At 33.0% G+C, this 15419-nt stretch overlaps 1 protein-coding gene and 1 long non-coding RNA gene across 2 annotated transcripts; one reads left to right on the top strand and one right to left on the bottom strand.

Annotated features, from left to right (window-relative positions):
- Positions 1-5053: 5053 nt before the first annotated feature.
- On the bottom strand, positions 5054-5895 carry LOC127721377 (uncharacterized). Its single transcript, XR_007991194.1, has 2 exons — positions 5860-5895; positions 5054-5151 (listed from the first exon to the last, which is right to left on the bottom strand). It is a non-coding gene; the product is annotated as an uncharacterized LOC127721377 (long non-coding RNA).
- Positions 5896-9702: 3807 nt separating this feature from the next.
- LOC127722277 (arginine-glutamic acid dipeptide repeats protein-like) lies at positions 9703-12679 on the top strand. The gene is made up of 5 exons (XM_052229168.1): positions 9703-9714; positions 11206-11339; positions 12018-12117; positions 12380-12478; positions 12659-12679. The coding sequence occupies exons 1-5, from the start codon at positions 9703-9705 to the stop codon at positions 12677-12679; spliced, it is 366 nt and encodes a 121-aa protein (XP_052085128.1).
- Positions 12680-15419: the final 2740 nt, after the last annotated feature.

The raw sequence follows: 15419 nt of genomic DNA, 5'->3' as shown, positions 1-15419 counted from the left end.
GAATTTGATAAATCAGAAAACCAGGTGCAATTTTATCAAATCATAGAAATTTCTGTGGTCAGACCTATAATGAGACGGTCCTAAAATTCAACAATCCTCTAATCCGACGGTCAAATAATTTGACAGCCCGTTTTCTCCGACGCGCGGTTACTTGTCTCTGCTGAAAAAAAAATATACCTATAGACATGTACTGCTTGATGATAAACTTTTTCACAGAGACGAGAGTTTTGTGCATGTGGTTCGACTCACGTATACTGCTCAAAATTGAGTGACGTTTTCGTATTACTTTTGTCTCCGCATGAATTACGCTATTTTACTTTAACAAATATAACTTATTAGATGCAATATTGTCCTACGTTTTGCTATCAATGCGCCGAGAAAGTAAAGTGAATATATACTTTAAGCACACAGGCCTACATATATGAACCATTAAGACGAGGCTTAAAGGGAAGCGCCCTTAATAGTAAGTTTTGCTGGGATATTTCTATGAATGCAGCTGTTTGTAAAACCTTTAAGGTTTTCAGCAAGAACTGGCACCCAGGAATAAAATATTTTACAAGCCTTACTTTTCGAAATATGAAAGCGCCGTCCCAAATAACCAAATATCAAACTTAGTGTTAATCTCATCAGTACGATCGAGCAACAGCTGGCCTTGCGGTCATAAAACTTTCGAGCACGATTTTTGTACTCAGACTCAGAAATCAACCAATCAAAATCATGGATTTGGTGTTTCGAGCACAAATTTTGTACTCCGAGTAATGAGTGAAATTTTATGACCGAGAGCCCTGATCTGCAATATCGTAGTTGATTTTAAAATTTGTGTAGTAATTCCACTAAAGTGAAGAAAATTAGTTACATAAGTATTCAATAAGGCGTCACTGTCATTCATAATTTTTCTATACGTCAGCGTGGTTCCCCCCTTTTATTTAATTTTGGACTATTTACTCATCTGTTAACAATATTTGTGTTTGACTTGATGTTGTCGGAATGTTTGTCCATTTTGCAGCATAAAGATAGTCGTCATGAATAAAAAAGCTCGTCTCTTCATACTGGGTTGATTTGCTTACAATTTAAACTACATGTAGCTTTGGGGTAGGTTTCATTGTTATTATCTTAAGAATCCTGGATCCGCATCTGATGTGTGGATCTTCTATACAAAAAGAGGCATATGCAATGTAGTCATCGGATTAATTTTCATAGATTTATTCAAGTTTTTTCACAGTGACTGTCGTTTCACGACGTGTCAATATTCGTCTGCCAGTGTAATTTTACTTTCATAACAAGTTTTATTTAAAAAAAAAACGGATTGTGTGCAAATCGGCGCACCATCCAAAAAAAAAAAATGTCCGGACCATACAAAAACCTGTGTATGCAAAGTTTTCTGTTTATAACTTCGATCCACTCAAGTTTTGTTGGCTCGTCAGAAGGCATCACATGAGACTTATATGGAATCAAACATGGGCAACTCGTTGTGTAGTTTACATATTGATTTTTTCCACATCTGAAGTTTTTTACGATTATTTGTACAACTATTGACTGCATAAGAAATGCCTTCACCTTCTATTTTTTTTTTATAACTTTCGGCAGTATCCATAGCAAAATAAATAAGAATATGAAAGAAATACAAATGTAAACAGAAAATCGATAATGTTATGATCAATACACGTGCGTTATTTTTCACGGTTGCAATGGCTGATCGGTCACGTGAGAGGTTAATGGATGCGCCCATGTTTTCTAGGTCAATTATAGATAAACCCGTCTATAATTATGACATCAAGAATGAGATTGACACAGAAATACTTAACCTTGTAAAGATCCAAAACGAAATAATTGAAACTTTAGATAAACAAAAGTTACAACCAATAGAACGAGCAATAGATATAAGAAGATGTGGTATGAGGTCCAATGAGACAACTCTACATCCAAGTCACAATTTTTAAAAGTAAACCATTATAGGTCAAAGTACGGCCTTCAACACGGAACCTTGGCTCACATCGAACAGCAAGCTATAAAGGGCTCCAAAAATGACTAGTGTAAAACCATTCAAACAGGAAAACCAACGGTCTAATCTATATAAAAAACGAGAAACCAGAAACACTTATGAACAACATCAACCAACGACAACCACTGAACATCAGTTTACTGTAAATGAGGTACAGTCATCAATTTGTAAGATGAAAACAGGAAAATCACCAGACGTTAATGGAATTAGCTCAGAGCATTTCAAGTATGGACCAGAAGAGATTATACCGTTTATAGTGTTCGTCATAATTTTAATTTTTGACACTCTAGATGTGCCAGAAAAGTTAAATCTGGAACTGTTACTCCAGTATTAAAAACAGGCAAAGACAAGATGTACCCGGAAAATTACAGAGGTATAACAGTTACCAATACATTTTCAACCGTACTGGAAAACCTCTTGAAAGACAGAATTGAACAAGCTCTTCTACCAAAGCAAAGTAAATTACAGCGTGGCTTCACGGAAAGGGCATCTTCAATATATACAGCGTTTATTGTTACACAAACGGCAGACTGTTATAAGGAACTTTTAAGAGAACTTTTTCGACTTACTCTTGATGCCCAAAAGGCATTTGATAAATTAAATCATGAACTACTTTTTAATAATTTATATCATAATGGAATTTGTGGTGGAATTTGGATACTTCTACGTAATTTATATAGAAATATGTCTATACAAGTGAAATGGAATAACAGCCTCTCAGATGAAGTGAAGGTAACACAGGGTGTACATTTTTGTAAAACAAGGAGCTAAATTGTCAACCGTTCTGTATAAGAGATATAATAACAATATACTCCAAGCACTCGAAAGATCTGACATTGGACCTAAAATAGGAAACATAAAAGTAATGGCCCCAAACGTGTGCTGATGACATAGCCGTATTGGAGGAAAACCAACATGAAGTACAAGCATTATTGGATATTGCTGAAAACTGTACAAAACGAGATTTAGTAACTATAAACCCAAATAAGTCAGCTTTGGTACCAATCACAAAATGCCAAAGTAATTTTTCAGTTTATCTTGGAAACGTTGAGATAACCCAAAAGAGTGAAACAAAATACCTAGGACTGGTAAGAAATAGTCAAAACAGACTAAACACCTAATATCGACTAAAACTGGCTAGAAAAACTTGATACGCTTGGACCTGGACTGCATGCAAGGAAAGGAATGTCTCCAATAGTAGCCTATAATATATGGAAAACGTATGTAATTCCACGTGCATTATATGGAATAGAGGTGATGAATTTTACGGAGTCAGACATCCCTTAATTAGAGCGACTACAGTTGAAAGTATGTAGACAAATTCAAGGACTTCCGGATCGGACGGCATATATTGCCACTTACCCTCTTCTAACTTTCTTAGGAAATCTCCTTCACAACAAAGAAACTCTAGAATTTAAGATTTTAGAAAGGCAACTAAGTATGGCAAAACAAAATGGGCATAGTTACATAATTAAGGTTATTCAGAGATAAGAGAAATATGGTTTACTAGAAATCGAAACATTATTAGAGAATGAATTAGATATTCTGAAATGGAAAAAAAACAGTGAAGACACATATATATTACACACTACTGGGATGATAAGTGGCAAGAAGAGAAACAACAAAAGTCAACTTTAAAATTTCTGAACATTCAATCACATGCTATTGGAAATGTACATCTGGTATTGAAATCTGTACCAAACTGTCGTATTGAGGTGAAAAAAGTCGAAGTAAAGGCCAGACTGGCCAGACTGGCCAGACTGTTAACTAAAACTTATACTTATACTTTTCAAGTTGATAAAGCCAAATTTAGCAATAACAAAGAAACCGAAATGTGCTTAAATGGTACAGAAGATTTAGAACATTTTTATTGATATGTGGTAAATTAGAAGACGTCAATTTTGCGGTTTCCATTTATTGAATAAACAAACAACCGATGATAGGCGAGATATAGCAAAATACCGCGAGATTCTTATCCATCCTGCCATAAAAACTATTAAATACAGCACAAACAACATTTTCCAAAAGACCAAAAAAGTGAAAAGTATATTTTAACAAAACGCATTTGACTAACAGGTTGAACAACAAATGTTCTTAAACCCTGCTGACTGCCATTGGCGATTGCCAAATAAACGGATCACCGATGTAACAAATGGATCTTAATTTTAAATTTAATACTAAATATATATATATATAGCATAGCATAGGCCTCCATATATATTTATATATTAATGTATCTTTAAGAAATTTGTTTAATTATAGTTTATATATATGATAAAATTGAGAATGGAAATGGGGAATATGTCAGAGACAACACGACCAAAGAGCAGAAAACAGCCGAAGGCCACCGATGGGTCTTCAACACATCGAGAAAATCCCGCACCCAGAGGCGAGCCAATTTAGATATAACTAGACCTAATAAATGCTTACTAACCTAAGCCAGTTATTCACAATATATAAAGTGTGGAAAATAGTTTAACAATATAATCAATATATAAATACATTCACCTGATAAATGTGAGGAAAAAAGAAAGAAATTTGAAAATTTTTTAAATTATATATAAAACTAAGTTCTTTCTAAAACACATATAGATGGTACTTTCTGATCAATTCAGAAAAAAATTATGACACCATGGAAAACACCATAACTGATGTGCCTTTCATTGTTTTTTATAAAATAGTTCTTACCGAGTCTTCATCTGTCCACTTCTTTTCAATGCTACGAAGGGCTGGAGACTTGACCAGAGCTTGCAGAGCTTTTCCTGTGTCATAGCTGTTATTATGTAACTGTAAATATCAAACAATTTGTATATTACATTGCAGCCTACAGATTGATAATATTGTTGTGGTGTGAATATCAATCAAACAGCAACACAACAACCCTAGCAAACTAAAGAATAAAAAAATTGTTCATTAATACTAATAACAATTTGCTGCCCATAACAAATAAGTAGAGGCTTCCGCTGCCTGAATTGCATTGTCTGGCATTTTAATCGGTAATCATTATATTTCGCTAAATTTCCTTGAAGCAGGATAAAATAACACTCACTGTATCCATAGCATTAATGGTGGTCTCGTCCATAGAGGCTGCCTGGCAACCATCATCTGTTGAGCCTCCATCACACATCCCTGTAAATGCTGCCACACTTCTGTAATTATAAATTAACAACTGTTGACATGGTTATAATTAACAACTGTTAATATGGAGGCAATGACAACTAACAACTGTTAACAAGGAGGCAATGACAATTAACAACTGTTAACAAGGAGGCAATGACAATTAATAACTGTTAACAAGGATCCTTAAAACAAACCATTTCACAAGAGCTCATTATATTTGACATGTCAACTTGATATCATCACTGTTTCAAAATCTTGTGCATACTGGGTAATATTTTCAAAAGGGTACCTCAAAATGTTGTGATTGATTAACATAAACTGTTTACAGACAGATTTATCTCACTTTTTTGTAATTCTGATAGTATTACGCAAATGTTGAAATCAAAATATTTAAACATGTACACGATGCAAAACATTCAAATGAAATGAACTGTGACTGAAGGGGCAGGCCCAAGTAACCTCCATGAAAACGAGAAATGCCAATGCATATAAACTTCATATCAAATACCATTGACTTACCAGAAGTGGTTTACTTTAATCTAACATAAACACAAACTTGTTAACTATGCCAAAGTTTTAAGTCAATAAATCACGATGATGGGGCAGGGCATTATAATCTACATCGAAATGACCTTAAGATCTACACAATACAATTATGATCTTGTAATATTTATCCCCCTCCCTAATCATGCTAGATTTTCGTCTGGGACTTTCATTATTCTGTATTGTAAGCTTACCTTGCAGCTCTAAGATACATCATCAAGTCCCTATCCACAGCAAGCATAGGCCTCCATTTTGGGACCTCCCATGTCTCCATTTTTTCCGGCATCTGTGATGGTGGCACATTCTGCTGACAGACGGGTAAACGAGCCTGAAATAAAAACAGAAAACATTTACATTTCTGTCCAATAAAAAAAAAAACAATCACAATATGAACATTTTACCTCTTAAGTTCTTTAATCTCCCCTCACCCTCTAAACTTGGTAAAATAAATGGAGAATGTGTCCATGGGACACAGATGATAACCCCGCTTGCATATAATGTTAAAAAGGGATATAACTCAAGAATGGAAAAGTGACGATTCCCAAATTTGTACTTGATCTGAGTTTTGTGGTAATAAGCATTGTGTATAAGTTTCATAATATTTGGTTGAGGCAAACTTAAGTTAGAGAATGAAAAACGAAAAATTCAGCAATTTTTCCATTTATAAAGGGGCATAACTCTAGAACGGTAAAAGTGACACCACCAAAATTCAAACTTGATCTGTGTTTTGTGGTAATAAGCATTGTGTGTATAAAATTTATAACATTTGGTTGAGTCAAACTTAAGTTAGAGAATGAAAACGAAAAATTCAGCAATTTTTCCATTTGTAAAGGAGTATAACTCTAGAAAGGTAAAAGTGACGCATCCCAAATTCCAACTTGATCTGTGTTTTGTGGTAATAAGCATTGTGTATAAGTTTCATAAAATTTGGTTGAGGCAAACTAAAGTTAGAGAACGGAAACCAATTTTGGGACGTACAGACAGTACAGACGGACAAGGGTAAAACTTAATGCCCCCTCCGCTACAGCGGGGGCATAAAAAAAACACTGGATGTGAAAGTAAAGGTTTAAGAATTTCTACACACCCAGTTAAATCAATTTAAAATTTGTGCCATTTATCAAGTAATAGATTTTGTGACTATTTATGAATAATAAATATATATGCTGTAATCTCTGACTGAAAATACAATCTTCCAATAACTCTCCCGCCATCATCTCAATCAACATAAGTGTTAAAATATTGTGTCACTTTAATAATCTTCTAGAGACATTTGCCAAAGATTTCCTTGTTGTATAAGTATGCAGTTGTTTTTCCCTTTGCCTAGGGATTAACAGCTAATATTTAATTCACTTGTGTTTGTGCCAGTGGACATAAAATATCTGATTTACAGCTGTATTGTTGTATTATATTAATTTACTATCTCGTTACATAACTACTGTCTAAAGACAAACAGATATTAAGTATGTGTAAAAGGAGATATGAGTTGGGGTATACTTCTATGAGACAGCAACCCAATGATACTAAAAACACAACGACCCTAGATATCAACATTTAGCCTTAAATAAGACAAGTTGTACAGAATAAGTGTGTGTTTGAGAAGACTTTGGTTCTACTATTAGCCGTGTTACATATTCAAAAAATGTAAATACAATGTTACTACAAGCTTTCCTTCAATATTAACTTCTTGATGTCTTTTCGTGTTTTATTGTGTTGTTGGTATGCTGTCTCATTGACCTACTTCTATAGGGGTGTTTAGCGACCTTGACTACCCATGAGGGTCTTAGACAGTCGGTCCATCATTGACCTATTCCCCAAATACCCTTTTATACATTTCTACTAAGTATTTAAATGTCATTAAAGATAATAAACTGCTCACCTATTGTAAGTTACCTGTCATTTGCACCTGACAAATGTAAATGTGATGATGTTGCTTGAATTTTGTGGAAGTAATTTACATCATTTTCACAATAACATCTTACTTTGTCTCCAACAGTTATGCACCGAATATCAAAATAATAACCAAAGACTAACACATCGATATTTACTGCTTCTCCTTCGAACGCAGCATTAAGGAGTAAGAGCAAAGACTTGTCAGCTTAGAGTCAAAATAATGTGTCATGGTAGGGTGACATGTCTTCCTGCGGACTGGACTGTTACCTTGTGAACTAGCACGTTAAAAATCCCGTTCAGTATGGGGTTTAGTACAAAGCATGGTTTATATTCATATCATACTAACATGTTCTCGTCCTGAATATGCATTTAATTTGCCACTGGACTGTATTCAATCCATAAAATCTTTAACCTGACCAACCTTTAATTTCAGATAATTTTTGTCTAATTTACCTGCTAACATCAAATTTCTTTTTAAATGTTAGTGGAAACTCATCTACATGTATATTTCATTGTCATTCTATCAACTTTATTTGGAAGACTGATCATAAAATTTGAAGATCTAAGGTTTTCTTTTTACAGAAAGCTTGTCTGATTAACCAAAGGATGAAAGCACACAGCTAGATGACCTTTGTGAACTTGTTTATGTATGTATGGAAGCAGAAATCTGTTAACAAAATAATCAAATCCTCATAATTTTCTTATATCTTCTGGCAGCAAAAAATGTCATGATCCTTCGCTTTTAGAAAGAAAAAAAAAATTGGTATAACGATGCATCTCTTTCACCCAATAATAAGTTACAACTGCAAAGCGTTTTTAAAAAGGTGATACTTTTAGAAGAAAAAATGTCAACCAAGGCTGAAGGCGGGGATCTATAAACTGATATTGACTATATCCATCTAATTACATAATTGTCTCAATAAAATATTTAATCAAATAAAATCAACATACGCGATTGTCAATTGACAGGATAAAATTGTGAACATGCATTTAAATAAATTTTGTATCTGACAGTTTTAAAACAATAAATATGCCATACTACATATAGACTAATCCAAATTCGTAGATCTGTTATCACAGAATTTAGCTTGTTAAAATGTTCACAATTTTATCCTGTCAATTGACAATCGCGTATGTTGATTTTATTTGATTAAATATTTTATTGAGACAATTATGTAATGAGATGGATAGAGTCAATATCAGTTTATAGACCCCCGCCTTCAGCCTTGGTTGACATTTTTTCTTCTAAAAGTATCACCTTTTTAAAAACGCTTTGCAGTTGTAACTTATTATTGGGTGAAAGAGAGGCATCGTTATACCAAATTTTTTTTTCTTTCTAAAAGCGAAGGATCATGACATTTTTTGCTGCCAGAAGATATAAGAAAATTATGAGGATTTGATTATTTTGTTAACAGCTTTCTGCTTCCATACATACATAAACAAGTTCACAAAGGTCATCTAGCTGTGTGCTTTCATCCTTTGGTTAATCAGACAAGCTTTTTGTAAAAAGAAAACCTTAGATCTTCAAATTTTATGATCAGTCTTCCAAATAAAGTTGATAGAATGACAATGAAATATACATGTAGATGAGTTTCCACTAACATTTAAAAAGAAATTTGATGTTAGCAGGTAAATTAGACAAAAATTATCTGAAATTAAAGGTTGGTCAGGTTAAAGATTTTATTTTGATGGATTGATTACAGTCCAGTGGCAAATTAAATGCATATTCAGGACGAGAACATGTTAGTATGATATGAATATAAACCATGCTTTGTACTAAACCCCATACTGAACGGGATTTTTAACGTGCTAGTTCACAAGGTAACAGTCTAGTCCGCAGGAAGACATGTCACCCTACCATGACACATTATTTTGACTCTAAGCTGACAAGTCTTTGCTCTTACTCCTTAATGCTGCGTTCGAAGGAGAAGCAGTAAATACCGATGTGTTAGTCTTTGGTTATTATTTTGATGTTCGGTGCATAACTGTTGGAGACAAAGTAAGATGTTATTGTGAAAATGATGTAAATTACTTCCACAAAATTCAAGTAACATCATCACATTTACATTTGTCAGGTGCAAATGACAGGTAACTTACAATAGGTGAGCAGTTTATTATCTTTAATGACATTTAAATACTTAGTAGAAATGTATAAAAGGGTATTTGGGGAATAGGTCAATGATGGACCGACTGTCTAAGACCCTCATGGGTAGTCAAGGTCGCTAAACACCCCTATAGTAGTAGGTCAATGAGACAGCATACCAACAACACAATAAAACACGAAAAGACATCAAGAAGTTAATATTGAAGGAAAGCTTGTAGTAACATTGTATTTACATTTTTTGAATATGTAACACGGCTAATAGTAGAACCAAAGTCTTCTCAAACACACACTTATTCTGTACAACTTGTCTTATTTAAGGCTAAATGTTGATATCTAGGGTCGTTGTGTTTTTAGTATCATTGGGTTGCTGTCTCGTAGAAGTATACCCCCAACTCATATCTCCTTTTACACATACTTAATATCTGTTTGTCTTTAGACAGTAGTTATGTAACGAGATAGTAAATTAATATATTACAACAATACAGCTGTAAATCAGATATTTTATGTCCACTGGCACAAACACAAGTGAATTAAATATTAGCTGTTAATCCCTAGGCAAAGGGAAAAAACAACTGCATACTTATACAACAAGGAAATCTTTGGCAAATGTCTCTAGAAGATTATTAAAGTGACACAATATTTTAACACTTATGTTGATTGAGATGATGGCGGGAGAGTTATTGGAAGATTGTATTTTCAGTCAGAGATTACAGCATATATATTTATGATCCATAAATAGTCACAAAATCTATTACTTGATAAATGGCACAAATTTTAAATTGATTTAACTGGGTGTGTAGAAATTCTTAAACCTTTACTTTCACATCCAGTGTTTTTTTATGCCCCCGCTGTAGCGGAGGGGGCATTAAGTTTTACCCTTGTCCGTCTGTACTGTCTGTACGTCCCAAAATTGGTTTCCGTTCTCTAACTTTAGTTTGCCTCAACCAAATTTTATGAAATTTATACACAATGCTTATTACCACAAAACACAGATCAAGTTGGAATTTGGGATGCGTCACTTTTACCTTTCTAGAGTTATACTCCTTTACAAATGGAAAAATTGCTGAATTTTTCGTTTTCATTCTCTAACTAAAGTTTGGCTCAACCAAATGTTATGAATCTTATACACACAATGCTTATTACCACAAAACACAGATCAAGTTTGAATTTTGGTGGTGTCACTTTTACCGTTCTAGAGTTATGCCCCTTTATAAATGGAAAAATTGCTGAATTTTTCGTTTTTCATTCTCTAACTTAAGTTTGCCTCAACCAAATATTATGAAACTTATACACAATGCTTATTACCACAAAACTCAGATCAAGTACAAATTTGGGAATCGTCACTTTTCCATTCTTGAGTTATATCCCTTTTTAACATTATATGCAAGCGGGGTTATCATCTGTGTCCCATGGACACATTCCCCATTTATTTTACCAAGTTTAGAGGGTGAGGGGAGATTAAAGAACTTAAGAGGTAAAATGTTCATATTGTGATTGTTTTTTTTTTTCTGGACAGAAATGTAAATGTTTTCTGTTTTTATTTCAGGCTCGTTTACCCGTCTGTCAGCAGAATGTGCCACCATCACAGATGCCGGAAAAAATGGAGACATGGGAGGTCCCAAAATGGAGGCCTATGCTTGTTGTGGATGGGGACTTGATGATGTATCTTAGAGCTGCAAAGTAAGCTTACAATACAGAATATTGAAAGTCCCAGACGAAAATCTAGCATGATTAGGGAGGGGGATAAATATTACAAGATCATAATCTGTATTGTGTAGATCTTAAAGTCATTTCGATGTAGATTATAATGCCCTGCCCCATCATCGTGATTTATTGACTTAAAACTTTGGCTTAGTTAACAAGTTTGTGTTTATGTTAGATTAAAGTAAACCACTTCTGGTAAGTCAATGGTATTTGGTATAAAGTTTATATGCATTGGTATTTCTCGTTTTCATGGAGGTTACTTGGGCCTGCCCCTTCAGTCACAGTTCATTTCATTTGAATGTTTTGCATCGTGTACATGTTTAAATATTTTGATTTCAACATTTGCGTAATACTATCAGAATTACAAAAAAGTGAGATAAATCTGTCTGTAAACAGTTTATGTTAATCAATCACAACATTTTGAGGTACCCTTTTGAAAATATTACCCAGTATGCACAAGATTTTGAAACAGTGATGATATCAAATTGACATGTCAAATATAATGAGCTCTTGTGAAATGTTTTGTTTTAAGGATCCTTGTTAACAGTTATTAATTGTCATTGCCTCCTTGTTAACAGTTGTTATTTGTCATTGCCTCCATGTTAACAGTTGTTAATTATAACCATGTCAACAGTTGTTAATTTATAATTACAGAAGTGTGGCAGCATTTACAGGGATGTGTGATGGAGGCTCAACAGATGATGGTTGCCAGGCAGCCTCTATGGACGAGACCACCATTAATGCTATGGATACAGTGAGTGTTATTTTATCCTGCTTCAAGGAAATTTAGCGAAATATAATGATTACCGATTAAAATGCCAGACAATGCAATTCAGGCAGCGGAAGCCTCTACTTATTTGTTATGGGCAGCAAATTGTTATTAGTATTAATGAACAATTTTTTTATTCTTTAGTTTGCTAGGGTTGTTGTGTTGCTGTTTGATTGATATTCACACCACAACAATATTATCAATCTGTAGGCTGCAATGTAATATACAAATTGTTTGATATTTACAGTTACATAATCACAGCTATGACACAGGAAAAGCTCTGCAAGCTCTGGTCAAGTCTCCAGCCCTTCGTAGCATTGAAAAGAAGTGGACAGATGAAGACTCGGTAAGAACTATTTTATAAAAAACAATGAAAGGCACATCAGTTATGGTGTTTTCCATTGTGTCATAATTTTTTTCTGAATTGATCAGAAAGTACCATCTATATGTGTTTTAGAAAGAACTTAGTTTTATATATAATTTAAAAAATTTTCAAATTTCTTTCTTTTTTCCTCACATTTATCAGGTGAATGTATTTATATATTGATTATATTGTTAAACTATTTTCCACACTTTATATATTGTGAATAACTGGCTTAGGTTAGTAAGCATTTATTAGGTCTAGTTATATATAAATTGGCTCGCCTCTGGGTGCGGGATTTTCTCGCTGTGTTGAAGACCCATCGGTGGCCTTCGGCTGTTTTCTGCTCTTTGGTCGTGTTGTCTCTGACATATTCCCCATTTCCATTCTCAATTTTATCATATATATAAACTATAATTAAACAAATTTCTTAAAGATACATTAATATATAAATATATATGGAGGCCTATGCTATGCTATATATATATATATTTAGTATTAAATTTAAAATTAAGATCCATTTGTTACATCGGTGATCCGTTTATTTGGCAATCCCCAATGGCAGTCAGCAGGGTTTAAGAACATTTGTTGTTCAACCTGTTAGTCAAATGCGTTTTGTTAAAATATACTTTTCACTTTTTTGGTCTTTTGGAAAATGTTGTTTGTGCTGTATTTAGACCCCTCTAACAAGAAATTTGTTTTGCATGCACACGTATGAAAATTGCTGTTTTTATCCAAGGCAATCATAGGTTTGAACATTGTTTTCAATTTAGACTTGTTTATATATATATATATATATATATATATATACATGTCTTGTAACCGTTCAAACGTCATTTATTCTCTCATATGTTCATATTGTGAGGAATTCTATATTGGAGAGACAAAAAATGAACTGCGTACTAGAATGACTGTTCATAGGCAGCAAACCAACCATGAAGATTAAACAATCATCCGGTCTAACGACCATTTTCATCGTTGTTCTAATGGACGATTTAAGATATTTCCATTGTGTATGTGGTGAATCGTCAAAATGATTTTCTCCGGAAGAAGAAAGAAGAGTTATTCATAAACATTCTCAACCAGGGATTAAATGATAAATAATATTTTATTTTTTACTTAAATAACATTTTAAAGACTTTACTCAATTTTTTAATTGACATTAGTAGTCTCCCTTGTATTTGTTAACGTCATACTATTGTTAACGTCAATCAATTGTTTTGTATAACACTTATGTATACAAGTCACATTACCTGAAGATCTGTAAAAGCTGTGAAAGCGCTAGTAAAAGTGATGAATTGAAACCGTTATTATCTTTTATTTATTTTCTTATATGTTACCAGCATACGGATTCTACTTAACTTTTCTTTATATATATATATATATATATATAAACAAGTCTAAAATGAAAACAACGTTCAAACCTATGATTGCGTTGGATAAAAACCGCAATTTTTATACGTGTGCATGCAAAACAAATTTCTTGGTAGAGGGGTCTAAATACAGCACAAACAACAATTTCCAAAAGACCAAAAAAGTGAAAAAGTATATTTCAGCAAAACGCATTTGACTAGCAGGTCGAACAACAGATGTTCTAAAATTCTGCAGACTGCCATTGGCGATTGCCAGATAAGCGGATCACCAGATGTAACAAAATGGATCTTAATAATTAATTTAATACCAAACAGAAAACAATAAACTTGCAGAAAAGATGGTGTACCGCAAACAAAAGGTGCAAAAATTAGTACACCATATCCGGATTTTGACAATTAATGTCTCTTCAGTGATGTTAGAATCGAAACTGTATTTGGAAAGCCATATAATTTACTCCAATTTAGGATAGACTCTTGAATTTTGAAGAGTCGAAATAAGATGAACAGATCATATAAACCCGAAGGCAAATATAATACAAGCCCAAACAAAAAAAATATAAACAAGTCTAAATTGAAAACAATGTTCAAACCTATGATTGTGTTGGATAACCGCAATTTTTATACGTGTGCATGCAAAACAAATTTTTCGTTAGAGGGGTCTTAATACAATTTATATTGGAATCAACACTTTCCTCTGTCAATACACATATACACAATGTATCATGTCCAGGAATGCAAAAATAATTTGTATTATTAGGTTGTAAATGCATATTTTGAAAGAATTTTACAATATATACATATATATATAAATCTTTTTTGGTCTTTTGGAAATTGTTGTTTGTGCTGTATTTAGACCCCTCTACCAAGAAATTTGTTTTGCATGCACACGTATAAAAATTGCGGTTTTTATCCAACGCAATCATAGGTTTGAATGTTGTTTTCAATTTAGACTCATATATATATATATATCTTTCTACACATTTACAATGCTGTATGAAATAGAATTTATATTAGCTGAAATAGATATAAAATATATCAGGTCCTCTATCAATACTCAATTATCATATTGGCTGAAATAGATACTTAATATATCATGTCCTTTGTCATACAAATTTTTCATATTGGCTGAAATGGAAATATAATATAACAGGTCGTCTGACAAAAACACAATTATTGTAGTGGCTGAAATAGATATATAATATAATAGGTCTTCTGTCAATGTTCAGTAATACAAAAAGTTAAATGTATTTACTATTGTTTATATTGAAAAACAATTATTTTATTATAAAATTATTTCATGGCTACAAACTTTGTCTGCTTTCAATACCCATTTATCACATCCATTTGATTAATACTTCTTTTAATTGTTATCCAATCTATAGTCAATAAATATAATTTCCAAAATTGTGTGCATTGCTTAATAATGATCTCAAACTTCATCCTCAGTAGATATAGATCTTGATTTATGAAGTCCAAAAATCTATGACAGGATTTAATTGTATAAAATATCTTCCTAAGTTTTGAGCTATTGATTGCCTTTATTTGTTATTTAC

Source organism: Mytilus californianus, unplaced genomic scaffold, assembly GCF_021869535.1.
Source record: "Mytilus californianus isolate M0D057914Y unplaced genomic scaffold, xbMytCali1.0.p SCAF_12, whole genome shotgun sequence".
Classification (NCBI taxonomy): Eukaryota; Metazoa; Mollusca; class Bivalvia; order Mytilida; family Mytilidae; genus Mytilus; species Mytilus californianus.
The sequence above is the reverse complement of the archived record's forward strand: the minus strand, read 5'-3'. Positions and strand labels throughout refer to the sequence as shown.